The 27,972-nt window shown below is 42.5% G+C and overlaps 1 protein-coding gene across 3 annotated transcripts in view; it reads right to left on the reverse strand.

Moving 5' to 3' along the window:
* Window positions 1–27,972, reverse strand: part of PARN (poly(A)-specific ribonuclease) — a 160,911-nt gene that overhangs the window by 108,668 nt on the left and 24,271 nt on the right. For all 3 annotated transcript variants that reach the window (XM_032392145.1, XM_032392143.1, XM_032392144.1), the window contains 6 exons: window positions 26,483–26,560; window positions 22,946–22,989; window positions 21,786–21,828; window positions 20,792–20,867; window positions 18,038–18,148; window positions 17,660–17,729 (listed from right to left, as the gene is read on the reverse strand). In XM_032392145.1, coding sequence (XP_032248036.1) covers window positions 17,660–17,729; window positions 18,038–18,148; window positions 20,792–20,867; window positions 21,786–21,828; window positions 22,946–22,989; window positions 26,483–26,560 — 422 coding nt within the window. The remainder of the gene's footprint in view (window positions 1–17,659; window positions 17,730–18,037; window positions 18,149–20,791; window positions 20,868–21,785; window positions 21,829–22,945; window positions 22,990–26,482; window positions 26,561–27,972) is intronic.

Genomic DNA, 27,972 nt, shown 5'->3' on the forward strand with positions numbered 1-27,972 from the left:
CTAAAAACCAAATAAAATTAAATTAATTAAATAAAATTAATTAAATAAAATTAAAATAAATAAAAACCAAATAAATTTTAAAAACACCCTTAATTTAAAAGTTAATGGAACATATCAAGCACCATAAAAATAATTTAAAGTTTTTACCCTAATTTCAACAGAGGAATAAAAGCTGAGTCGACAATTTGTTCTCTGATATTTCATCTGAATTTCACCCCTGACTAAAATAAGTAAAAATCTGTTCTTAGCTAAAAGACTCAATAGATTTTTTTTTTTTTTTACAGTTAATTCCACACTATCTTGTTTGCTTGTTCATTGCTATACTGTCAAATACCTCCAAAATCAAAATCGACCTTAAGGTTCAATAAGATGCGGGGGGTGGGGGGGTGAGTAAGTTATAGTTCATCATTTCAAAAGAGTATTAAACAATCCAAGTAACTATAAAAACTTCAAAACGTTTTAGGATTTTTTTTCTACTTCTGTAAAAATGACATTGGAATCTTTTTTTTTTAAGTTTTTATTTAAATTCCAGTTAGTTAGGGGCGCCTGGGTGGCTCAGTCGGTTAAGTGGCTGCCTTCGGCTCAGGTCACAATCCCAGCGTCCTGGGATCGAGCCCCGTATCGGACTCCTTGCTCAGCGGAGAGCCTGCTTCTCCCTCTCCCTCTGCCTGCTGCTCCCCCTGCTTGTGCTCTCTCTCTCTCTGTGTCAAATAAATAAAATCTTTAAAAAAATAAAATAAAATAAATTCCAGTTAGTTAACATTCAGTGTTATATCAGTTTCAGGTGTACAATATAGTGATTCAGGGCTTCCATGCCATCACCCAGTGCTCATCACAAGTGCACCCCTTAATCCCCATCACGTATTTCACCCATCCGCCCCCTATGCCCACCCCCACTCTGGTGACCATCAGTTTGTTGTCTAGAGTTAAGAGTGTGTTTCTTAGCTTGCCTCTCTCTTTTTCTTCCCTAAGCTCATTTGTTTGTTTCTTAAATTCCACGTATGGGTGAAATCATATGGTATTTGTCTTTCTCTAACTGACTTCACTTAGCATAATACTCTCTAGTTCCATCGTGGGAATGCAAACTGGTGCAGCCACTCTGAAAAACAGTATGGAGGTTCCTCAAAAAGTTAAAAATAGAACTTCCCTATGACCCAGCAATTGTGCTTCTAGGTATTTACCCAAAAAATACAGAAATACTAATTTGAAGGGATACATGCATCCCTATGTTTACAGCAGCATTATCTACAATAGCCAAACTATGGAAAGAGCCCAAATGTCCATCAGCGAGTGGATAAAGAAGATGTGGTGTATATACACAATGGAATATTACTCAGTCATAAAAAAGAATGAAATCTTGCCAGGGGCGCCTGGGTGGCTCAGTCGTTAAGCGTCTGCCTTCGGCTCAGGTCATGATCCCAGGGTCCTGGGATCGAGCCCCGCATCGGGCTCCCTGCTCAGCGGGAAGACTGCTTCTCCCTCTCCCACTCCCCCTGCTTGTGTTCCCTCTCTCGCTGTCTCTCTCTGTCAAATACATAAATAAAATCTTTAAAAAAAAAAAAAAAGAAATCTTGCCATTTGCAACTGGATGGAGCTAGAGTGTATTACGCTAAGCGAAACCAGTCAGAGAAAGACAAAAACCGTAAGATTTAACTTATATGTGGAATTTAAGAAACAAAACAAGGGAGCAAAGGAAAATAAGAGAGACACAAACCAAGAAACAGACGCTTAACTATAGAGAACAAACTGATGGTCATCAGAGGCTCCAGAGGGGAGGTGGGAAGGATGGGGGAACAGGTGATGGGGATTAAGGAGCGCACTTGTGATGAGCACCGGGTGAGACATAAGAGGTGTATCACTATACTATACACCTGAAACTAATATTACACTATATGGTAACTGGAATTTAAATAAAAACTTTCTTAAAGGTCCCAAATTTTATACTATGATTACAGCTTTGTAAAATATTTATCATTAAACTAAGAAATAAAAATACCCCTCCACCCCCACTAAAAAAAAAAAAAAAAAAAGCCAGACAAAGATTTTGGGAACCTGAGTTTCCTTTTTTAAAATTCCTTTTACTATTATTTTTTAAACTCAAAAAAGAAAACAGGGGCACCTGGGTGGCTCAATTGGTTGAGCGTCCAACTCTTGGTTCCTGCTTAGGTCGTGATGTCAGGGAAGTGAGATCGAGCCCCGAGTCAGGCTCTGCACTCAGCACAGAGTCTGCTCGAGATTCTCTCTCTGCTTCTGCCCCTCACCCTGCTCACGCTTGCTCTCTCTTTCTCTCTCAAATAAATAAACAAAATCTTTAAAAAAAAAAAAAAAAGAAAGAAAGAAAAGAAAGGCCACCAGAACTGAGAGGCCAAGGGGAAATAGAGACTCTTTTAGAGTCACATGACTAAAAATGCCAGTTAAATCAATCTCATGTATCCTGTGCACTATCTTACCTGTCGCAGGGAGAGGAATATAAGGTAAAATCACATGTCTGAGTCTGCAATTGCTTGATTTCTTTTTTTTAAATACTGTTTTATTCCTAAAATCATGGGACCTCACTAACAAACTGAGAAAACCTATCATCCTATAAACAGCAACAAGAATTACACTTTTAAAAGGAGACCTCCCCAACTGATCTCACCATGTAAGTGTCTCAAAACTTTTTTTGAAGGGTATCTTTTGTCACCCAACAGACAATTTGTTCTCTGATATTTCATCTGAATTTCACCTCTGACTAAAATAAGTAAAAATCTGTTCTTAGCTAAAAGACTCAATAGATTTTTTTTTAGTTAGTTAATTCCACACTATCTTGTTTACTTACTCAACACTTTCACTAAATAGAAACCCCTTTCAAATAAATTATTAATAGCACTTCTCACTCTTCTCCAATGCCTCCATGTCTGGGCTTTAGAGAGAAATGAATAGCCCCAAGCCCTGGAGGAACATGCAAACCAACTGTGTGTGTGCCTTGGCAGCCTGCACCTCTGGAGAAAGCCCTGCAATTGGGAAACCGACCCTAAAACTGGAGCTGAGCGTCACTGGAACTGAACCAAAGTCAACTCCCCAGTGGCCTCCCACCCCCGTATGCCAGACTGTCTGCAAGCCGCAGCTCTGGTCACATCTCTGCCCTTCTGAAGTAAAATTACAACATTTCGTTATGTGCATGCCTCCTACAAACTGGCTGTCAAAAGGCTGACACCTCCCTGAGATGATCTGATGAAAGACTTCACATATGGATCGTCTGCGCAACAGTGTTCATTCTCACACAGGAAGGAATGCACTGGGCAAGCAGCAATGCTGATAAACACACGCAAGGGTGCTCCTTCCCTGAGAATTGTACTGACGCACGCTCTTGCAGAGGCCTTCCTCTGCAGATATCAAAGACACTCGGACCAACACTTGCACAAAACAGTATTTCTATTTCAGTAAAGATTCAAGATGGCTGTAATTCAGTGAAGACGTGACAGGGTGGGAGTCTTGCCACATTCCCACAAGCCTCCTTGAAGAAGTATTATTTCAGCGCTTATTGGCTAAAAGGGTTGACACTAACTCTTCAAAGATTAAGATTAAAACTTTTATTTGATACAATCGCCAATTTTACACCAGGATTCTCTCCTAAAAAACCGTAAATTCAAGTTCACATCCTAGATGCCTCGAAACAAAGTTTACCCTTTTTGGCATCTATCAGGTTTTTAGTTTCTACAATTATATGACTGATGATGCCGTTAATCTCTGTTACCTAACATGTCTGGAATGATCCAACAGTAAAGCACAGCAAACTCTTTTGCTCATCAGACTAGGTGACTTCAGGTCAGCCTCTTTAATGGGCTACACAGCGTAAACCGTGCACAATGCGTTTATCTCCGAAGAGTCCCCCATATGCTGCGTGGCACTCACAAAAAGCCATCCGCCAACATCCTTTTCAGACCTGGGCAGTATGACACTGTGGCCTAGACTGTGTGAGAAGGCTTGCTGGTCACTGAAGAATTCCATTCCAGATATAAAACTTCTTAGGAGCCCAGACTCCTGAGCCCTTATGAAAATGCGGTTCCCCAGATCAACAACATTAGTACCACCTGGGAACCTGTTAGAAATGCAAATTCCCAGGCCCTACCTGAGACCTGCTGACTCAGAAACTCAGGAGACTGAGAATCACTGAGTTAACAGAACACGAAAAGAGTATGTTCAATGTTGTGCTGCCATTAATAATGATTAATTAATCAACCGGCATAATAATGACCAATATGTTGTGCCAACTTCTCCAAAAAGCATTAGTCTTAATGATTTTTTACATTAAATGAGTCTGGCTTAGAAAAACACAAAACTATCAAAACAAATACCAAGGACTACCTCAAAATCCAGGAAGCAATAACTTAAATCTTCTACCACTCCCTGAAACCAGGAGCTCAACTGTGGCAAGCAACTAGCTTCTCTGCAAGAGATAAATTGGGGGAAACCACGGCTGACCACTATGGTTCTCGTTTTTAAGGAGACAGAAAAAAAAGATTACTAATACCACTCTCTTGGCAACTCATTGCAAAAGCCCAACCTGGTTCTGTGAATTGGCTTCAAATGATCACCTCTAGCATCACACATTATTTAGCACTAACGCGGCACCAAAGACCGGCAAACACTTGTGTGATATCACGCACAACACACTGAATCAGATACCTCTCACCTTATCAAAATTCTCTGACCTTACCAACAAGTTTCAGACACTCATTCTGGCCACCACAAAGCACACAAGGCCGCTCTAAGAACTACACTAAGATCAAAGGTCATTCTTTGAAGACACAACAGCTTGCCTTGGACTATGGCTTATCTGAACCATTCCCCAGTTGTCTAGTGAATAAAAAGGGATTGCACAAGGATGCCAGTGTTAACCCATTTTATGCAGCTAAGCTCAAAAAACACAGAGGGCAAAAGTGATATTCAAAAACGCACGCAGGAAGTCCCGAAGGTGATTCAGGAACACTATTCACAAGAGGCTCAAATCTCTGGGAACTGAAAAGACCCTGACAGTTCTTTAAAATTCTGCATTACCACATCTATGTATAAAATCAATGCTTCTACTCGGAAATGAAAGAAAATATTTAATTCTGCTCCCACAGCAGTGTGCCTTCCGGTGCTATCTCCGAAGGCAGAGAAAGAGAGCGAATCAGAGTGGTGTGTCAATGGCCGCTTGTAAGAAGCAACTGGCAAAAAATGGTCATGCCCGTTGCAGCGCAGGGGAAGTGCTTACTGACGAGAGGTCTAACCACAAAGGTTAAGTTATGTAAGTGGACCACGCTATAGCCACCCGACAAACCACTGAACATCATCCACATGACACTTGCCACTAGTTTTAGTATCTTTTGAAAATTCATTATTGTATTTTTTTTAAGTTACAAAATCATAGAACTAGTATAATCTCAATCAGTAAATGAATTATACTAATCTCAATTAGTAAATGAAACAGACACAGAAAACACACTGCTAGGACATTCATTAAAATGAAGGGATTTTGGGGGAGGGGCTGGTGGAATTATGAGTGGGTATTTTGTGTTCCAATCAGAAAAAAGTATACATATTTTTTTAAGTACAAAATTCCTGAGTAAAATAACAACATTTATCATTATATGTTCAGCTTATTTGATCCTCTGGTGTCTGCAGGACAGGTAGATAAGCACTGGCCTCATCATACCAGGAATGAGAAGGCAGGTTTTTCCAAGTTCAGTGGCTTATATGTGGCCAGCAAGGGAGCAGAGGCAGGACGGAGACCCGAAGCTTCTCACTACTAGCTCTACAATAAAGGCCACCCCCGCCCCTCCTTCTGCTGGGTGCACCTCTCACAGTTGGCTTTTAACCTGAGTTGTTTCCAAAGCCTCGATGTGAAATGGTGAGCCTGGAAGAGTTCCAGCAGGAGCATCCAGGGACAAGTCAGCTTTTTAGTCCTCAATCACTACCGAAGCCCCTAGTGGGTGTATGTGCAGCAAGAGCTTGAGATACGAGCCTCCAGAAACGTTTTTGTGGGGGGAATGTTCTAAGGGCTGATTAAATCATAGCAGAGCCCAGACACACGACATGAGGCTGCCATTTGAGCAAGAGCTTTGGGTAGGCTGAAATTTCAAGGCAATGGGAATGACAGGCAGCAAGAAAAGCCTAGTGCCTTTCTTGTCAGAGATGAAAGGGACAAGATGAAAGGGACCCACGTTTGCGGTACAGGAGCTGCTACGCTGGGGTGCATGGGCATCGGGCTTCCCAGGCACGTCTGCCCCACACACTGTGATCACCCTCAGGAAAACCAGTGAATCGGCACATCCCAGGTTGGGAGAGATCTAGAGGTGCCTGAATATAAGAGTGTATCTTAGGCCATGTCAGATCTGGGCACATACAGCCAGGCCTGAATGATCCGGAAGGATTTCTAATGTCATGGCAAGTCTGCATAAAGAACAACAGTGCTTATCTGGTCTCCTTCCCTGGCAAAAAGAAAAACCTGAAGCCACGAGACTCTTCTTTCTTCCTCCTAGAAATGCACTATTTAATTCGATGAGCAAAAATTTGCATTTGTTCATCTGCTTTCTTCCAGACGACACTTCTGTTCCTAAAAAGCTTTATCTCAAAAAAAAAAAAAAAAGAGAGATTTCCAAGTAAAACTGCATTCCTCTCACACCACTGAAGACTGGGATATAGAAACGTGGAGTAAAATCTCATCTCAACACAATCTGAGCAGTGAATTAATTTGAGGCTCACCCCAAGTCCCAAGCCTTCCCAAGGAAAACTGAAACCTTTAATGACCGCCAGCCCTACTGTACTTGCAAATGGTCTTGGTACTTCCTTCAAGGCACAGTAGTAAAAGCACTTCCTAAGAACCTTGTATGCAAGGGCTCATCATTATACATATTTATGTGCTATAAAAAACTAATTTTATCATCCAGGGTAGGAAGCATACAGACATCTCTCACAAAACAAGCTCATTTATTTTGCTCACTAAAGCGCTTGTATAAAATACGAAGGCAACCACTGGCCGGAGGGGACTTACTGTGGCATCAGTTATTTTAATGTCACCCAGGCGGGGGGCACACAGTTTTCAGTGTAGTCACTTGATGTTTTGACAAATAGAGCGTTACCCGACATCTGTCCTGAAGCCAACCCGTGGCCTTTCTTAAACAGATACAACACTAGAAACAAGGGGAGGGGGGAGAAAGAAAGAAAACCAGCAGCTCATCTGAACAATCCCCATCAAATGAACCATATCAAATTACATCAAATAAAAATGTGAAACTAAGCATTATACAAAGGCAATGTGTGCACAGCCTGTGAAACAGCAGACTATAAACTGTCAGGGGAACCCAGCCCCACACAATCCGCTGGTCGGAGTCAACATCTTTTACGACCACTTGCTCAGGCCAAACACCAGGAGAAAAGGAAATCAATGAAAGATACTAGCATCATCTCCTCAGAAAACGTGCAACCCACCGCAGAACTGTCTCTTTAGAAACTGGGTGCTTGGGGGGAAGAAACCATTCCCGGTCGAGCACAGACCTGGGTTATCCCTGACTCTGCCATTTCTGAGACCCTCGGCAGACAGCCTTAGCTTTAAAATGAGGACAATACTGGGGTGTCTGCTTGGTAAAGCGCATGACTCTTAATCTCGGGGTTGTGAGTCTGAGCCCCACACTGGGTGTAGAGATTACTTAAAAATAAGATCTCCAGGGCGCCTGGGTGGCTCAGTTGGTTAAGCGACTGCCTTCGGCTCAGGTCATGATCCTGGAGTCCCTGGATCGAGTCCCGCATCGGGCTCCCTGCTCGGCAGGGAGTCTGCTTCTCCCTCTGACCCTCCCCCCTCTCATGTGCTTGCTCTCTCATTCTCTCTCTCTCAAATAAATAAATAAAAATAAATAAATAAATAAATAAATAAAAATAAAAATAAGATCTCCAGGGGCACCTGGGTGGCTCAGTCGTTAAGCATCTGCCTTCGGCTCAGGTCATGATCCCAGGGTCCTGGGATGGAGCCCCGCGTCGGGCTCCCTGCTCAGCTGGAAGCCTGCTTCTCCCTCTCCCACTCCCCCTGCTTGTGTTCCCTCTCTTGCTGTGTCTCTGTCAAATAAATAAATAAAATCTTTAAAAAATAAATAAAAAATAAAAATAAAAAAAATAAGATCTCCAAATGGGGACATTATTATTTACCTCTGAGGGTTGCCGGCAGCAAGTACAGTAAATGCAGGGAAACTCACTGGAGTGGAAGGTGTTCAGCAGAGAAGATTGTGGTGTATGGTGGTACCAAGCTGGTACTATGGCTAGTACCAGATTTTCGGTATCACCATACACTGGTGACCCTTAAATCGCATAAATGAAATTTTAAATAGTCTTGGAAGTAACTATCGCCTGGTTTTTTTCTAACCAGAGCCAAAGCAAGGCGAGGAATACCTAAGAACACTGACTTTACTACTAACAGCCTATATAGTGCGCTAAACGGTGGTCCCCAAAATGCACATTCTAATCCCCGGAACCTGTCAATGCTGCCTTACTTGGAAAAAGGGTCTTAGCAGATGTAATTAATAATTAAGTTAAGGGGGGGCGCCTGGGGGGGCTCAGTCGTTAAGTGTCTGCCTTCGGCTCAGGTCATGATCTCAGGGTCCTGGGATCGAGCCCCGCATCGGGCTCCCTGCTCCGCGGGAAGCCTGCTTCTCCCTCTCCCACTCCCCCTGCTTGTGTTCCCTCTCTCGCTGTGTCTCTCTCTGTCAAATAAATAAATAAAATCTTAAAAAAAAAAAAAAATTAAGTTAAGGCTCTTGAGAACATTATCCTGGACTACCCAAAGGGGCCCTAAATGCCAGCCCAAGTGTCCTTATGAGAAAGAGGCAGAGGGAGGACACACACACACACACACACACACACACACACACACACACACATGGCGGAGGCCGCAATGTGACCACAGAGGCAGAGATCAGAGAGATGTGGCCAGAAGCCAAGGACTACCAGCAGTCACCAAAAGCTACAATAGGCAAGGAACATACTCTTCCCCGGAGCCCCGGGAGGAAATGCAGCTGTGCCGACACCTTGATTTCAAACTCCTGGCCTCCAGAACTGTGACAGAACAAACTCCTATTGGTGAAGCCACCAAGCCTGCGGTGATCTGTTAGGGCAGCCACCACAGGAAAACTAGTACAATACCCTATTGTGGAGGAGGCGAGCTATTTAAATATATATCCAGGGGTTGACTGATGTTTTTTTTTTTACCTCTACAAATTACTTGTTCATCGTCATGATAAACAAGTCATGAAGCCAGGGGGAAATCTATCCTAAAGTAACCAGAGCCAACACAAGGCTGGAACGGCTCAGCAGGTACACGGCCCCTGTAACACCCCCGAGGCTAGGCAAGCCAAGAAGAGGTGTGCACGGTCTGTGCCCTTGAAGATTTCTTTAAAAAGCAGCCTTTTGAAAAAGCCACAGATGCAGCTCGCCTAATACATGTCTGGCAATCGAGACTGCAAGGTAGAAATTAGACAAGCAAAACCAGCTTGAGGCAAGCATCCTCCTTCCTGAAGAAGTCATGAAAACAAGCACTGGTTCCCAGTCTTAAGAAGCCAGACTAAAGGCCTGAGAATCATTCAATGTGCCCTGGACTCATCTGTCTTTTGCCTTTCTGAAAACCAGTGTACTACAGAGCTTTCAGAGTAACCAAACCAAGTCAATTCTTGGCGATTCCTTCTATCCTAGTAACGGGGAACCAAAAGTGAAGCGAACATGACTCAGGCTAAAATAAAGGGCTTTGGCTAAGGCATGTGAGGATGAAATATATCCTGTGTACTGGGGGGAAATACATTCTGCAAACCAGGGAGAAACCTTCTGGCATCTGGGAGGCTGCTCTAAGCATTTGCAATGCTGTGATTTTACTCCTCATGGCACTGGACTCCAAGATTTGCACAATCCAGAGAAGGATGAAAATGGACTCCATTTTTATAAAAGGTATACTTCTTGGCTCTCTATGATTAAAAAGTAATGTCCACAAGAGCACCACAGTCCACCCCTAATCAGTTCAGAACGAGTGGTAGACTATGCTCCCCAGCCCTGGTGCAAAATCCATTCTGGGTAGAAGCGAAGGGGCAGAGGACATCACCCCTTCATTCAAGAACCGCAAATATAAAATTAAAGGATGGGGCGCCTGGGTGGCTCAGTTGGTTAAGCAGCTGCCTTCGGCTCAGGTCATGATCCTGGAGTCCCTGGATCAAGTCCGGCATCGGGCTCCCTGCTCGGCAGGGAGTCTGCTTCTCCCTCTGATCCTCCCCCCTCTCATGTGCTCGCTCTCTCTCATTCTCTCTCTCTCAAATAAATAAATAAGATCTTCAAAAAAAATAAAAAATAAAAAATTAAATTAAATTAAAGGATGGATACCACTACCACGTTGTTGGCAAAGCCAGCCAGCCGGCCACGGAAGGTCCCACAATCACCACCATCACTGTCTACCTCCATCCTGCCTCCCTGAGCCCTCGGTTCTGGGATCCCCAGGGGCTCCTGTGGCCAGAGGCATGCACAGGGCACTGGTGCTCCTGGTGCAGACAACTGAAGGAGACTGTGCCCTTCACCTCGCTGCCTTACCAGCATCCTAAGGCTCAAGACACACGAGTGTGACCGGCACACGGGCAGAGAGTCTCTTCTTCCCATTCACAACCCAACCTCGCAGCAAGACCTTTTTCATTAAGACACAAGACACTCAGGCAGTGTTTTCTTAAGGGGATTCCAGGTCGCTGTTCTCTATAAAAAGGATTTTATCGGCATCCTGCACTTCTGCCTCTTTCCTGCTCGCAACAGAGACTGCCACCCAAGAAAACCCGGCTAAGTACACACAGACCGCTTTGTTCATCTACAACTGCCCCCAGTACCAGGAAAAACGAGAATCACATTACTTTCTTGGAAGTTCACTGTGGTGAAAGCCACAGCAACTAGACTCCACAACATGCCACACCCCGTGCTGACCGGCCTAATCGAAGCTTCTCTGCAACCTGAGGTAAAGCCTCCCAGGGGGCCATTTATGATCTGCGTTTCAGATGTGGCAACCCAGCTCCAGAGAGGATGAAGGTCCCACCCGAGGGGCACGACGGCCCAGGCTGAGGCCTCTGCTCTACCCATTCTGCTTCTGCAGCCCTGCAAACAAGCAAACCCCAGCCAAGGTCCTGGCACAGCTTTGCAACCACACATCTCAAGGCTTATGTGCCTAAGAAGTGATCTCAACCTCAGACGGCGACCAAAGAGAAAAGGAAAATGGTCCGATGTTTGCAAAGTATCAGTCGTTCTCACAGATTAAGATCTCATGGAAGCAGTGAGTTGCTCAAAAAGGAAGAGCTCACAGAAGGACAAATGTACAGAGACCGAAGAAAAGTAGACGAGAGGTTCGCAGGAGGTGAGGTGGGGAAGAAGGAAGGAGTCACTGCTTTATGGTTACAGAGGTGCTGCTTAGGGTGAGCAGGAAGTTCTGAGGACAGAGAATGATGATGCTGGCACAGCGCTGTGAATATCATTAGCGCCCTGAATCGATGGGGCGCCTGGGTGGCTCGGTTAAGCGTCTGACTCTTGATTTCAGCTCAGATCATGATCTCAGGGTCGTGAGATCAAGCCCTGCGTCGGGCTCTGTGCTGGGCACGGAGCCTGCTTAAGATTCTCTTTCTCCCTCTCCCTCCCCCTCCATGTACCCACTTTCTCCCTCTCAAATGAATTTTTTTTTTTTAAATGTTGAAAATGGCAAACTGTATGTTACACATATTTTATGATAATTTTTCAAAAGTAATAATGTCATATACAAAAAAAGTTGAACTGTACACTTTAATTGTGTGAATTATTTGGTATGTGAATTTACATCCCCATAAAGCAGTTAAAAAAAAATAAAAAGAAACAGCTTCCAACAGGTTTACCAAGTAAATGCCATTTCTTTCCTCCCCTCTCGCAGTAAAAATCTACACCTGGAAGGGCTACACAGCACAAACACTGAGAAACCACCACAAGCCTCCAAGGGCAAAACCAACAAGCAAAAAGAGAAATCACATGCAAATCTTCTCCCTGAACACCATTTAGTTACAAGCCACCTTTCCTCCTCACCCCCCCCCTCCCTTTTCTGATCAAGGCTCCTGATTGAATAGGAAGCCCCTCCTTCAGGGTGTGTGCAGTACAAAAGGTATGATTAGGCCGCCTGGGTGGCTCAGTCGGGTAACAATCCGACTCTTGGTTTCAGCTCAGGTCCTGATCTCAGGGTCGCGAGATCGAGCCCCGTGTCAGCTCAGCGCAGAGTCTGCTTGGGATTCTCTCTCTCCCTCTCCCTCTTGCTCCTTCCCCACCCCTAAAAATAAATGGGTAAATAAAATCTTAAAAAAAAAAAGTTATGATTATAGGGTGCCTTCTATGAAGGCACAATAGCCGACCGTGTGCTCCCGGCATCTGGTCAGAGATGCACATCGTCAAAGTATAAATGTCCCCAAGGCAGTGGCAGCAGCGCCGGGCTGACCGACAGCCACCTTGTGCCAGGCACTATGCATTTTACAGACATGCTCGCATATTACCCTCACTACAACCCTATCAATTGGGTATGAACGTTCTCAGTTTACAGATGAGGAAGCTGAGACACAGGGAGGGTATGTAACTTGCCCAAGATGGCACAGGTGTAAGAAGTGGGACTGGGATTCAAACCCAGACACCTGACCGCAGAGACCACAGCTACCCTATATTACATGATACCCCAAAGTGAAGCCATTCTACTGGAGAAGCTAATCAAGTGATTTAAAAATGTTAAATGCAGGGCGCCTGGGTGGCTCAGTCGGTTAAGCGTCTGCCTTCAGCTCAGGTCATGATCTAAGGGTCCTGGGATCGAGCCCTGCATCGGGCTCCCTGCTCGGCGGGAAGCCTGCTTCTCCTTCTCCCACTCCCCCTACTTGTGTTCCCTCTCTCGCTGTCTCTCTCTCTGTCAAATAAATAAAATCTTTAAAAAAAAAAAAATGTTAAATGCAAATGGAACCAGTTCCGTGGACAGCTGTGACATCCCAGCTGCGCCTTACCCACGGCACAAACTGTGTTGTAACTCTTGCTTATGTTGGGACCATGGAAGGCCCATGGTGGGGAAAATCACTGTAACAGAACAGCGGACTTACTTTATACCCAACCCGAAAAGTGCGTAAAGACCCATTTGACCCATCACCCAGGATGCTAAAAACCGACAGCAAACACTGGGAATCAGAACAGATTAGCCTCATCCTCCTGTTATTCCAGCACCTTCTGTATGAGGGACCGGCAGGAGAGGAGAAGAATACCACTCTCGAGAGACAAGCAGGGTCTGCACTTGCAGACACGTGGCGCCAGGGCCAACTCGCTAGCGACCTGTCACTCCACACGGCTCGGCAGGAATGGCGATTGCTCGTCAATGGAGCAAACGAGCTTTGCTCTCCCCGTGATCACTGCAAGGGCCGGGAAGACAGGAGGTATTTTGTTTTCTTATGATCCTTCAGTTCAAAATCTCTCTGATGTCAAACAGGACACACATGCCTATATTATGCCAGCACATGACGGCTTTCCATGGAGGAAAAGGGGAAAAACGCGGGTGCTTTAGTTCAGGTATCATAATGATCCCTCCCCCTCTATGCTGATCATGGTTACATGTACCTACAGAACCTTCTGTAAACTGCTGTATTCGTCTGAATGAGAAAACTTTCATAAACGATCCAAACCAAGGACAGCTTGTTCCGTTACGTCCCAAATGGACGCACTTCATCAGCACCTGATTTCTCATAAGCAAACACTAAGAGGTGGGTACCAGCAAAAGTGAACCCTTTATATTTGTTCCAATTTTATATCCACATTGTAACAAATTTTCTTCCTGATCATGAAACTAGAAACACAAAACACATTCCACTACCACATCTACTTTTAGAATCCACCGGCATGTTAAATTCTCTTCCGTTTCAAGAAAGGGAAATAATAAATACTGGGCAATGTCCTTTAGCATCTCGTGCGATATTTATAACTCCTGTGGGAGGCGAATAATTTTATCTCCATTTTATAGAGGAGGAAACAATGCGTCCAAGAGTGTATCACTCCTTCTTATGGCTTGTTTCCTCACCTCCAGCGCAGAGACAACATCCAGCAATGTCCATCCCAGGAAGGCCTAGATTTCTACAGGAATCCTGTTCCTACACAGGACACTTGTGCCAAGACCAAGATGGCCATCCTCTACGGAGAACGGCAGGCAATTCTTCCTTTTTAATTCCCTTGCTTACAGAGATGAGCCAAAACAAGAGACTTGCTCATTTCCTTCCTCTTTCTAAGAAATGAGGTAAATAGAAAATAACCTTCCCAAAAACCTTCAGAAAAGGTTATCTACGAGAGAGTTTAACCGACACAGATGACTATTAATAAAACATAAGGCAAAAGCCTGATTTTGTGCTTTTCTGTGGTACGAAAAAAAATGAAAGCTGAGAGTATTTTTAGCTCTTTCCAGCCTAAAAGGATTTGACCGGAGGATCTTCTCCAAGGCTGGTTTTCCATGCATTGATCAAAACTGACCAAGGTTATAAAAGAAGGTAAATCACTTCCTGCCCAGAGAGCCTACAACATAAACGAAGGGTACATTCCACACACAGCCAGTACTCAGCAGTGGTCTGATCCGGATTTCTATTGCTCAACTCCCTTGCGACGACGCTCCTTCTGATTCCAACAAAGGAAGGAGAAATGTAGAAGGTACTCAGGCCAGGAAAGAGACAAAATGGCAGCATGCAAAAACAGGACATTCTTCTAGGCAAATATGGCTCAGAAAGCACCTTATACTCCATGTGGTCTTTGCAGATCACTCAAAAGCCAGCTGTCTCGGGGATTTCTCAATAGCTCTCAATACAACTTCCCAAAAAGGCATAACTAATGCAGCCAAATGCTAATTCAGAACAATGCAGAAATAGGTGGAGTTTATTTCCCCCTCAAGGTTTACTTTCTAAACATAAATCTGGTAAGAGAGGAACAAAAAGTTATTTGCATATGTAGGCAGCCTGATTTCCACTCAAATTTATGTTAGGACTATGCATATTTGGTTAAGCTCATACTGAGAAAAGGCTGGTGCCAAACAAACTCTCAGAGAAATTTACAGACTTTTCTAAAATCAACCACTTGAGAGAATGTTGATGGCCCTTTCTGAATGTTTCTCTACAAGGGTAATCTTGTAAAAAAAAAGACAAAATCAAGGTTAATGTCACAAATCAAACCTGCATGAAGTAAGAATGAGGTCAGTATTAACACAGAAAGAGATGTTGAAAGGTGCAAGTGCTTTCCCCACTTTCTAAATGGGTTGAGAAGGGATGACCACATTTCATACTGTATACAGATATCAAATCACTATATTGTCCACCTGAAACTGATATGATATTGCATATCAATTATTTTTCAAAGAAAAAAGGGATGACTGTACTTGACCAAGCTATTCCAAGGTAGAATAAAAATAGTTCTTATTTTGCATTTCAAATCCTGCTGGACTTTTTTCCTTCAGAGATGAAGAAAATATTCTTCCTTTACAGATGGAAGGAAAAATGGAGCAAAAAAATCAAGAATTTTCAGGGTGATATCACAGGAGGATTCCCAAATCTTCAACTATTTTTGGTATGCATCTAGGTTTCAGGGGGAAAAAAAATGAACATTCCCAATGTAAAATGAAACTATGTGTTTACTGTCCAGTTCTTCTGACTTGTCTTGAACATTATTAGTAATAATAAACTGGTCTATTAATACATAAAGTCTTTGTTAAGCTTCTTAATTAAAGCTAATTTTGATTGCTCTTCATGTTGGTCACACAGGTTAATGATAAACTAAGATGCAGCCTATTATCGAACCAATTTGTATCCATCACCTGATTTTATAAGGAGTTGATTTCAGTGGAGAAGCAGGCTTGTTGTTTCAAATATTTAAAAATGAGGGGTGCCTGGCTGGCTCAGTAGAAAGAACATGCAACTCTTAATCTCAGGGTCGGGAGTTCAAGCCCCACGTTGGATGTGGAGCCTAGTTAAAATTTTTTTTTTTTAATTAAATATTTAAAAATGAGTAAATATGTCCCAGTTGAAAAATACTGTTGAACAATGAATGGACTTAACATCCTGCACATAAAAGTGCAAGGAGTAGCCATGATCTGAACAAAAATTAGGGTCACCTGCACGTTCCACGGTCCGTGACATAAGCTGTCCTTCCAAAGTTTTACAAAGATAAACACTACCCCCAAAATAAAAGTGAAGAGCTAAGAAAATCCTGTTACCCATAAGGAAACAGACAGACAGCAAGGATTCAACTGTTAGCTTCTAGAATTAATTTTCCATGCCAAAAAAAAATTCAACTTTGTATCCTTATCATGATGCACACTGAGTAATGTATAGAATTGTTGAATTACTATATTGTACACTTGAAATTAATAGGACACTACGTTAACGATACTGGAATTAAAATTAAAAACTTAATAAAAAATTCAACTGTATTTTCAATATATACTATACTGTTTTCCGTTCCTCTCTGAAAGACGTTTTGAAAGTCAAACACATTTACCTCTGAACTTCCACAGAAAAGAACAAAGATTAAAAAAAATAAGAAGCCAGAGTGTGATAAAACTTACTAACTCAGACTACACAAATTCCAAACCTGTAGGAATCCAGATGTTTGGAATTAACATCTGTCTCTGCAGCATGTCACCTAAGTACAAGCACTGTGATACTAGTATTTACATAGACATCCAAAGGAGTCAGTGTTCTTACCCAGTAAAGCACTGATAGGATTATAAAGTGCTGCATATAATGTAAGGAAATGATGTAACCAAGCCAACGCTGAAACGGTTCTTTCTCCCAGCAGTAATGACCCATGTGGGCGGCCTTGTTCTGTCTGGCTCCCCCAGAATCTCCTAGAACCAATCCTGTTAAGGGAGCTGGGGTAAAGAAGGTTTAGGGCTCTGGCACGGAGCCCAACTGTGGCCAGCTTGAGGATCACATCTATAACTTTCGTCTCAACCGTGCCAAGAAAGCACAAACCACACTTTGAAGTAATCATCTTGAGAGTCTTTGAAAATGCTCTGAACTTAGACATCTCCCTAAATCACACAGACTTCTTGCAACAATGAGTACATGAGCAAGCTTTTACTTCACTGGATCCATTCAGATGAAAGCTTGGGATAAAACGACAATCAAAACTTCTCCACAGATTATCTTTAAAAGCCATTTGTGTAGCCAACATCTTCTTAAAAAGAGTACTATTTAATGAGATAATAATGCAAGTATAAATAATAACCTCACATGTAAAGTATGTTAGCAGTGTTAGGTCCAACTACGTACACACACACACACACACACACACACACACGCACGCACACTCACTCACACAGTCTCCCTTGCAGGTAATTTAAATGCCAAAACCACCAGTTCTTTGTCTTGGAAAAGATGCACTACCTTTGGCAGTGTTTTCTTTTTTTTCTTTCTTTCTCTCTTTTTTAGCCAATATATTTAATAAATTATTTCCCAGAAGGTCAATTTCTGTTTTCAAAAAACATCTGAGTCACTTGAGATGAGAAATACTTTATCTAAAAAATGCACCACAGCTCCCAATCATCCCTACCTGACATCCCAGATACTGGGCTCTTCCACAATGAGAGAACATGGGCACTGGGACCCTGATTACTTACTTGTTAAAAAAAGGTTCAACGAGTTTTGATCTGGCAGACACATGAAGTTTTGGAGGGCTAAGAAAAGAACCTAATGAAGAAAAGAAGCAGAGTATTACATACAGTCAAGGAGACAAAGCCTGAAAGTTCAGACAACAAACCATGTAAATCAATAGCACGGTTCAGAAGGGTAAGAGGCATTCGTAAGGGCCAAGTGCCACACCAGGTAAGGGTCAACGGGTCCTCCTATAGACTCTGCACGCCCCACCCCAAACCCCTCCAACGCTGACCTCCAACCCTCCCACTTAGACCTGGGTGAGTGGGCCCCAGGGAAATGGTAGACAGGTAAGATCCACCCCAGACCACGGTATGTTTGGTGGAAATAGGTATGGTGAGTACCTAGGTAGTTCGCCATGGAGATGAAGCACAGCCCTGTGATATAAGCATCATAGCCCGCCTCGTGGAGCTGTTCAGTAGCTGTGTCATAACTTGGAAAGCCTTCTGCACTTTCTAAAGAGAAAAAAGAAAAAGAGTTTCCCCAAGGATATCACAAATCGTGAAGACGGGCAGGCACACTGCCCTACCAAATTGCATTGGTATGTGCCGCAGAAATATCCTAGACAAGCAGGCAAAGGCTATCTACTTCTTAATTGTCTCCACACAAGACCTTGCCATGTGAAATAAAAGGGTCACTGAAAATGAGGGCTCTAGACTAGAGAAATGGCTCAGTGACATCATCAAAGACCCAGCCACAGGCCTCCTCGCTGCACACTGGTGGGTACTATTTACAATCATGCGTAACTTGCCCTATGATGATGATCCCTCTTCTGACTGTTTTCTGAAGTCCCAAGGAGCTTCTTCCCTGATGACGTGGGACATAAGTATTTCAGTCATGACTAATATAATACCATGGATTTGTGCGTCCCACTGTCTGGGTCTGAATCTATGTTCCACCATTTATCTGCTATGTGATCTTGGGCAAGTCACTCCCCCTCTGGGCCTCCACATTGGCAAAATGGAGATGAAAACCAAACCTCCCTCATGAAACTTATAGGAGGATCAAATGAGCTAATGCAGTAAAGCTCTCACATGGTGCCGGGTACATGGTCAATGCTCAGTCACTGGTATCCATCAATACCCCAGGCAACCCTCCCAAAAGGCAAAAGACTCTCTTCAATATCGGCAGCTCAATTCAACAATGCCCTCTGCTGTTTCCAAGCTAATGGATCTAAAGATGAAGGCACAACTAACTCCAAAAATAGATCAGAATTTGCTGTCACGCTGCCTGTGGAACATGGGGCCACTTCGCAGGATAGAGCATTTTACAACATGATTCTTATGTCACACTGACACACACACATGCTGAAGACTATGTCTGGGAAGAGCGACCAGCTTTAGAGTAAATTCTCTGCCAGGTACCAGAGTATTACATGGAAAGAATGGTATAAAACTATAACTCATAGGGGTGCTTGGTTTCGGCTTAGGTCATGATCTCATGGTCATGAGATGGAGCCCCGCCTCTGGCTCTGTGCTCAGCGCAGAGTCTGCTTGAGATTCTCTCTCTCTCTCCCTCTGCCCCGCCTGCTTGTGCTCTCCCTCTCTAAAATAAATAAATAAATCTTTAAAAAAAAAACTTTAAGGGGCGCCTGGGTGGCTCAGTTGGTTAAGCGACTGCCTTCAGCTCAGGTCATGATCCTGGAGTCCCAGGATCGAGTCCCGCATCAGGCTCCCTGCTCAGCAGGGAGTCTGCTTCTCCCTCTGACCCTCCTCCCTCTCATGCTATCTCTCATTCTTTCTCTCTCAAATAGATAAATAAAATCTTTAAAAAAAAAAAAAAACTTTAACTCATAAATATTTCCTAGAACCATTCTGAAAATGAGTATCAAAAACACTGTAACGGGCACCTGGGTGGCTCAGTCAGCTAAGTGTCTGCCTTTGGCTCAGGTCATGATCCCGTAGTCCCAGGATCGAGCCCCATGTCAGGCTCCCTGCTCCACAGGGAGTCTGCTTCTCCCTCTCGCTCTGCCCCTTCCCCCACTCTTCTCTCTCTCCCTCTCTCTCTCTCTCACTCTCTCCCTCAAATAAATAAATAAAGTCTTAAAAAAAAAAAACACTACAACAGAACCAAAAGTAGGAATGGAAATTAACAACAAAGACTTTATTCTTATGTCAATATAAGGCTGTTTAAGCACGAATTTTTAACCTCCGTATTAAGTATTAGACTTTAAGCTTTAAAAAAGTCTTTTAACATGATAGCCAAGTAATATCCTCTACTCTACCACCAGCTGAAACACATATTTCTAAAATCAATTATTTCCATCATACTGTTATAGAAAAAGTCTAGGCTTTCTTCCCTCACCCTCACTCCTTTTCTTAATTCCTTTTTTGGACTATTACCCAGAAAGGGAAGCAAATAGCTGTAATCTTGGCTGCTTTAGTACCTTCCATTGTCAATTTCTGAACCATTAGTCCAATTATCAATGTCTTCAGAAGTTTGCAGGCTGCAGCTAATGGAATGCTAATTACAGTGTCAGCAGCAAAATGAGGTGTACAGGAACCAAGGAAGTAACATGTGGCAGGTTCACCGAACACCTGCGTAGGAGCCATGACCAGACATGGCAATACATCTCTGCCCCGACAAACATTCCTCCCTACTTCTGGTTTTCCTTGCTGCTACTGTTCCACAGCTAAGCCACCTCTGTTGAGAGGCAGGGCTGGAGACTCTCCTTCCTCATCTGGAAACCCAGGTCTTGGGCTTTTCAGGGACAAAAAGTGTATTTTCATTCGACCTCTGGCAATTAATCACCAAGTCTTTGTCCCTGCTTAAACAATGCACCATAGAGAAGAAAGACACATCAAGTTTTGGGAGAATTCCAAGCATTAAGAAATAAAAGCCCTGAAGCTTTAATTGCTAAACTTCTCAATGAAGTTTAGCAATTAAAATCTACCCCAAATCTATAAACATAAAATAGACGTAGGATTATGAGACCATCTTTATTCAGAAAGCAGTAATTCAACACAGGGCGTGAGCAAGTTAACTCAGCCAAAATCTGTAAATGTGCATGATGGTGTCTAGAGCAGTTTCATCTTCCTTCTGTGAGATCCGTGATCACAAGCACTTGGGGCACTATCAGGATCACTTTATTTTCTTACCAACTTTAGGAGGGTTGAAAGGCGTCTCTTTTAACCGCTTTTCCAATTCTGCAAGGGATGTGTTGTTAATGATATCCTGCAAACCAGAAAGCAGAGAATTATGAGCTTTAATCATCTCAATACAACATAGAGGATTCACTGAATGTCAGGACCAAAAAAAAAAAAAAAAAAAGGTCTGTCTAGTACTGCCCCCTTGTGTTCTTTAAAGAAACAGAGGAGTCACGGTTTCTTCAACGTGAGAGACAGCAAGTGTCAGGTTCACCATGCAGAAAGTATTACCATAGGAAACATCTTTGGAGATGTGTTACATATCTACAGAACTTGGGCCAGAAAGCTACGCTGTTCTGGCATTCATTTCACTCAGTTATGTAAAGTCACTTCACAAAATAGCGAATGATTTCACTTTTACCTGAATTTTCCTAATTAGAAAATATAACCAAAATATATAAAATCAAGAAAATAATGAAGTATGTGCATGAATAACCTATTCAGAAATGCATTCTATATATATAGAAATATATATATACCCATATACATATATATATACATATACACACACGCACATACATATATACATATATATGTGTATATATATATATATATATACACACACACACGTTTGTTTTTTTTTTTAGTAAGCTCTATGCTCAACTTGGGGGCTGAATATATGACCCTGAGATCAAGAGTCGCATGCTCTACTGACTGAGCCAGCCAGGCGCCCCACTCCACCCCCCAAAAAATACATTATATATATTAATATTAAAAATATTTACATTCAAAAAGAGTATAGGAGAGAAAAAAATAATTCCAACACCCAAACACAACCACTAATCACATTTTAATATATTTATCTCTAGTCTTTTTCCAATTTTTTTTCTTTTTTGGATGCATCTGAAAATAACACTTAAACTAGACCAGAATTCCAAGCTCCCAGTAGCGAGTCAGAACAATTCAAAACATAGTTTATCAGTGACAACTCCAATTTTAAAAATACCTTAAAAGGTTGTGTGCTGGCCATCAATTTTGTATCCAAGAGTCTAAAGACAAAAGAAATGTTAATAAGGTAAACAAAACACACATCAATGTCCAGAATGTATTTTACTCGAATGAAGAGCCCGCCTCCGGTCCTAAAAGCCGGCAAGAGAATTAAGCACATAAGCCAGCTGGACCTAGCACAGGCACTCTGCGACATGAGACTGGGGCTCAGTCCTCGCAACCTCTCTCCATCAGGAGCCTATGGGGGAGGGCACACATGACTGCACTCAGAGCACAAGCTCTAGAACTGCCTGTATCTCGACAGGGCACGTGGGCTACATCCATTCCAAGGGGAAGGCAAAGATCTTCATAAGTTTTTCTACGGTTCAAATACTGCTGTAGATCTAGTACCCCCACGCCGTTACCAACTACTGTATTACCCAGATTTGCACAAAATAAACTCCTGGAGGTCAAAATCTGCATTTGGTAGTTTCATGCAACATCAACTGTGGGAGACACTGTCAGGTAAAGGCACCAGCTTAGAGATGAGGGGAAAAATCTCCAGCCAGACAGTTCTTGACTGACTACACAACACTCTTAACTGGACACTTGACTGGGACAAGGCACGTGCGGCATACAAGAGAGACGACAGCCAACTCAAGTAGACTGTGCCCATTCTTCAGACAGCAGGCTGTGGGGTGAGGAAAAAGCAGGGGCTGCCTATTTTCACTCTCAGTTCAAATTCTGGTTTTTATTTTATTTATTTTTTTAATTTTTAAAAATTTTTTTTTATTTTTAGATTTTATTTATTTATTTGACAGAAAGAGACACAGCGAGAGAGGGAACACAAGCAGGGGGAGTGGGAGAGGGAGAAGCAGGCTCCCTGCCAAGCAGGAAGCCCGATGTGGGGCTCGATCCCAGGACCCTGGGATCATGACCTGAGCCGAAGGCAGACGCTTAACGACTGAGCCACCCAGGCGCCCCTCAAATTCTAGTTTTTAATGCAATCAAAAGCAAGTGGTCACAGCTGGACCTATTAAACCATTAACCAGCTATTATCAACTGGATTATAATCATGATCAGATAATTACTACTATTACTATTTATTACCTGTTTGTATCTTACACAGTATGAGAACTATTTTGAATGAAGGATAATGAATCCTCAAAGAAAGCTTACCTGGGGAAAACACATGTCGTCATCTCCTTAAACTCATTTAGGTCCTAACAAAAAAAAAAAGACAATGACTTGCTGCGATTTTACTAATACACTCACAATATTATAAACATACATAATATTTCAAGCTCCACAGCTCTCTTCTCAAACTGTGATACCTCACACAGGCCCTTTAAGCTAAACTGCCGGATCCATTTCTAGTTAATAATTACTTTCCAAAAATCGTCACAATTTCCTCACTGACTGGGAATCATATGATCTGACATAAAACTTTTGCATAACCAAAATAGACAAACTTGAGCATTTTATGGCTGAAATAGAGGAAGGGGGGAAAGTTTCTATTATATGTAGAAAGCTTTCAGTAATAGCTCTATCAAATGAATCCATCATTAACAATGAGACTAGCAGAGTTATGTAGTAAATAAAATGGTTTATACAGGAAATGGACATATTGTAACCTGGCTTATACCTTTACTGAGAACATCTCTGAAATGCTAGGTAAAATGGCCATTAAAACGCAGACTTTCCAATATGCACAGTGCATACTTTAACTACTCACAAAATTGCTAAAGAAGCACCAGTAGCAAGTGCCTAAATTAGACAATTCATTTCCCAGTTTATTTTGATCAGGAAGTCTAAAGCCGAAATGAGATGGATCTAATTTTGAATGAACTCATTTACATACATAATTGCCACACCAGACTGAGTAGTCATACTCCTGACCCTTTTTAACTACGCTTCTCTTCAGCGTTATTCATGCTTCATAGCAAACTGCCATTTCCAATTAGCTTTCCAAGCCTGTAAATACAGACTGTTATTTATGTAGTTTGGGATATTTACCAGCTTTTCAATGGCTATCGTTAAATTAACGGACAATACATGAACAAGTGGTTTCAGTGCTGAGGTCAAACAAAAATGCAATAATGACTACTGTCACCTCACAATACCATCACAAAGCCTCACAAGCAAGAAAAAATTAGAATTATGGCTACTTCCAGGGCTAGCATATAGCAGAGCTCTAGACCCATGCCTTCTAAAAGGTCACACTGAAATACCAAGAAGATCCTTCAGAAGAGAGTCTCCCCTAAAAGACAGCTCCAAAACACGGATTCTTTAGTATACTTTTAAATGCAAAATTTGGTACCAGTGCATGTAAAAAGTTCTACCATTTTAAATATGTTTTCTCATTTATTCTCACCACTTCTTCCAAAACTAGTTGGAAGAAAACCAATTTTCTCCCCCTGACAATGGCAGAACACAAAAAAGTTCAATTACTGACTCAGGTCACCTTAGTAATAAAGCAAGGGATGAAGCCATGTCTCCTAACCCACGTCCTACACCGCAACAAATCTCAAGCTCTTTCTACGAGAACTGGATTCAGAACTACAGTAGTTTCGTTCAAGGTACCATTTACTGAGTGCTTACATACAATGTGCTATGCTAGGCATTTAGACACAGACAATAAAAAGGTTACACTCCTTGTCCGAGGAGCTAATCACCTAGAAGAAGGGGACAGGGGTCAAGAAAAACTGTATGCTCAAGAGCTACAGAGTTCTGTGGGAATTCAGAGAAAGGAAAGATCACCTCTTGGGCAAGGCAGCAGGCAGGGAAACCTTCGTGGAAGAGGCATACGCTAGATCTTGGTAAGACAGGTAAAGCTGTACACAGGCAAATGTGGAGAAAAGCCGGAGAAAATTCAGAAAGGAGGAAATCGTATACCAAAATCACAGACAGGAAAAAACACAAAGCGGTCCCAGGAACAAATGAGCCAGTCCGGATGGGAATAAGGAGGGTCACAAGTGACTAGAAGACACAGGGCTGCTGGGCCAGATCACAGAAAGCTTGCCATGTCAGGCTAAAAAGAATCAGCTGTATAGAAAAGCAAAGAAGACGGGATTAGGTGCAGAATTTTGAGCACTGTCAGTGATGTGAACAGAACCATACATCAGATTATAAAACTGGCACAGTCGGAAGATACCCATTTTTTAAAATCAATATTTAATGCCCCCTATGTGCGAAACTCTGTTTGGTGTTAAAAACACCTATAAACGCAGCATTTAATATACTTTCCTCTTCCCTTACCAGTCACTTCCCTGGTTTAAGGCCAAAAAATCATAAGAGGAGCTGCTATGCTTTGGTCGACTTGGCCAACAGAAGCGGTTGATCTGAAGTAAACATCAGCTCTCTAGATTTGTACACTGCACATTCATATCCATCATGTTTGAGACTCACCACCATGAAGTCTTTGAGTCCCAGAGGGGATGATACCGTTGTCATGAGAAGCAATGACAACCTTGAGGCTGCAGAAACAGGACAAGGGGAGCAAGAGACCCACTGTATTCACAGCTGGGCTTTGTTGGACTTTTCCAAAGAAAGACATCAAGATCCTGATGGAACAATGTCTCATAAGACATGTAAGTAGGGACACCTGGGTGGCTCAGCCGGTTACGTGTCTGACTCTTCATTTTGGCTCAGGTCGTAATCTCAGGGCCATGAGACTGAGCCCCACATCGGGCTCTGCACTGGGCATGGAGCCTGTTTAAGATTCTCAAAATAGAGAGAGCAAATAAAGGAGGGGGAGGACATGGTGATGGGAGGCAAGCAAGATGAGCCCATGTGCACAGTTAGGGAGCAAAAGAGGAAGAGACAGAAGAGAAACTCTTTTCCTGAAGAGCCAAAGAGGCTTGTGCCTTGGTGCCCTGAGCCAACATGGCTCCAAGAGCAAAAAAACACCAAGGTTAACGGAGAATCTAAGGGAAGCAGCCTAGCAAGAGGTCAGCAAGAATTTTGAATTTTGTAGGACCTGATCCAGTCCAGCTGACCTGAAGTACTACTCACCTTCAATGGCCCCATTATGGCTAATGTTAGCAGCAACAAACTAGAAGACCACGCCTGTGGTCGAGAATGCCTGCCCAGCACTAAATGAGCAAACCACTGGCATCAAGTTGAAACAAATGTCCAACTCTGCTCTGGCAATGGCAGATGACTGAAGATCCCTTACAACGGCTTGTAAGTACAGCTCTTCAAAAATGTACACCCAAGCGCATGAGATGATCTCTGGGAACGTGCTGCATACAAGGAAACAGCACTCATGTAGAGAATGCTTTCTCGGTAATAAGCAATTATGAGTTTTTCTTCTCTTTTTTTTCAAGTTTTTATTTTAATTCCAGTTAACATATGTGTTGTATTAGTTTCAGGTGTACAATATAGTGCTCCTTCATCCCCATCACCTGTTCCCCCCTCCCCCCCCCCAGCCCCCCACCCCTCTGGTGACCATCAGTTTGTTTTCTAGAGTTAAGAGTCTGTTTCTTGGTTTGTCTCTCTCTCTCTCTCCCTCTGTCTCTCTCTCTCTCTCACTTTTTTTCCCCTTTGCTCATTTGTTTTTTTTGGTCTTCAACTCCACATACGAGTGAAATCATATGGTATTTGTCGTTCTCTGACTGGCTTCACTTAGCATAATACGCTCTAGTTCCATCCACGTCGTTGCAAATGGCAAGAAATGGTGAATTTTTAACACAGGCTAGCAGGCAGGTTACTTACCACAGGCAGAGGGCAGCAGAACTGATGAACAGTGTGCATGACATCCAAGAGCATGTTGTGTCCAATAACGAGTTTTCCCTAAAGAAAGTCGGGGTTAAGGAGAAGATTTCTTGGCACAAAATTATATTGGGGCTTGAGAGTGAAATGTATGGTTCAGATTCTATGAGGATTTTTTACTAAACTTACTTTTTGATATTAAAAAATATATTTATGCAAATAAATAAGTTAGGGCTGGCTTTATTCCTCTTTACTCTTAGAGTATTAAATCCATTATGCAAAGTAAAAGCTCCAATGACTTTGATATCATTGATCTCTGCTTTTTATTCATCTTGCCACCCTCAAGAATCAGAAGTAGTAAAATTTTTATTGAAGGGCTCAAAAAAGTAACTGAAAAGGCTAAGTACCTTGAACTGTCAATAATTTGTGAACGGGCTCCAAATATCTATTCTAGGAGTGTATTCCTTAAAACAACTCATTGATTTTTAAAAGACATATCTGTGACAACACTGAAAGGTAAAAATAATTAATTTCTAATTCTATCAAACAGAATGAATTCTCATTCCCTTCACATCTATGTCAAAATTGAGGGGGCATGTTCTTAAATACCATTTCCAATGCAATTTATTGCTTTTCTACCAACTGAAGTATAATATGTGTTCAGTAAATCACTCCATTGTGATAGAAAATAAACTACCAAAATGGAGCATCAACTTAGATTTAGCCAGCCAGGTGACACCATTTTTAACAGAAAGCATCTGGTCATCACAGTGGAGCTTTTGACTGTGTCCCAGTATCCTCAGAGTGATACTTCTTGACTCATAGGGCTAAACGTAATTCTTAGAAATAAATAGTTCTATACGAAATCTTCCAAATCCAACAGACAAGCTGTCCTTTTGGCTCGGTAACACCACAGTAGTACCCAGTGCCAGATCTGGGTTTCTAAAAATCATTATCCAATAAAAGGAACCAGGGCTCCTTGGAGAACTCATGGATTCTAGAACTGAGGCAGGGAAAATACAACGTGAGTCTGAACATCTTGTGATGCCAAAGAATGAGGAGGTGCTCAAAAAAGGGTGGGGGCCGGGGCACCACGGGGCTCAGTCGGTTAAGCATGTGACTCTTGATTTCGGCTCAGGTCATGATCTCAGGGTTGTGGGATCAAGCCCTGCATCAGGCTCTGTACTTTGGCACAGAGTCTGCTTGTCCCTCTCCCTCTGCTCCTCCCCCGCTCGTGCTCTCTCTCTCTCTCCAATAAATAAAATCTTTAAAAACAAAAAACAAAAACACTGAGATTATAATAAGACAACGAAAGACGGCCCAGACTGCTGAAGACTAAGGAAAAGAAACAAGTAAATGCAACGTGGGGTCCTGGAAAGAACCATGAACTCAGTGGGGAAAGTGATGCTGTTCAGGTAAGGCCTACAGTTTGGTTCATAACATCATACCAGTATTCACCTCCTGGTTCAGATAACCACATGGTTATATGAGGC

This window comes from Phoca vitulina, unplaced genomic scaffold (genome assembly GCF_004348235.1).
Source record: "Phoca vitulina isolate PV1807 unplaced genomic scaffold, GSC_HSeal_1.0 scaffold66, whole genome shotgun sequence".
In the NCBI taxonomy this organism is placed as follows: domain Eukaryota; kingdom Metazoa; phylum Chordata; class Mammalia; order Carnivora; family Phocidae; genus Phoca; species Phoca vitulina.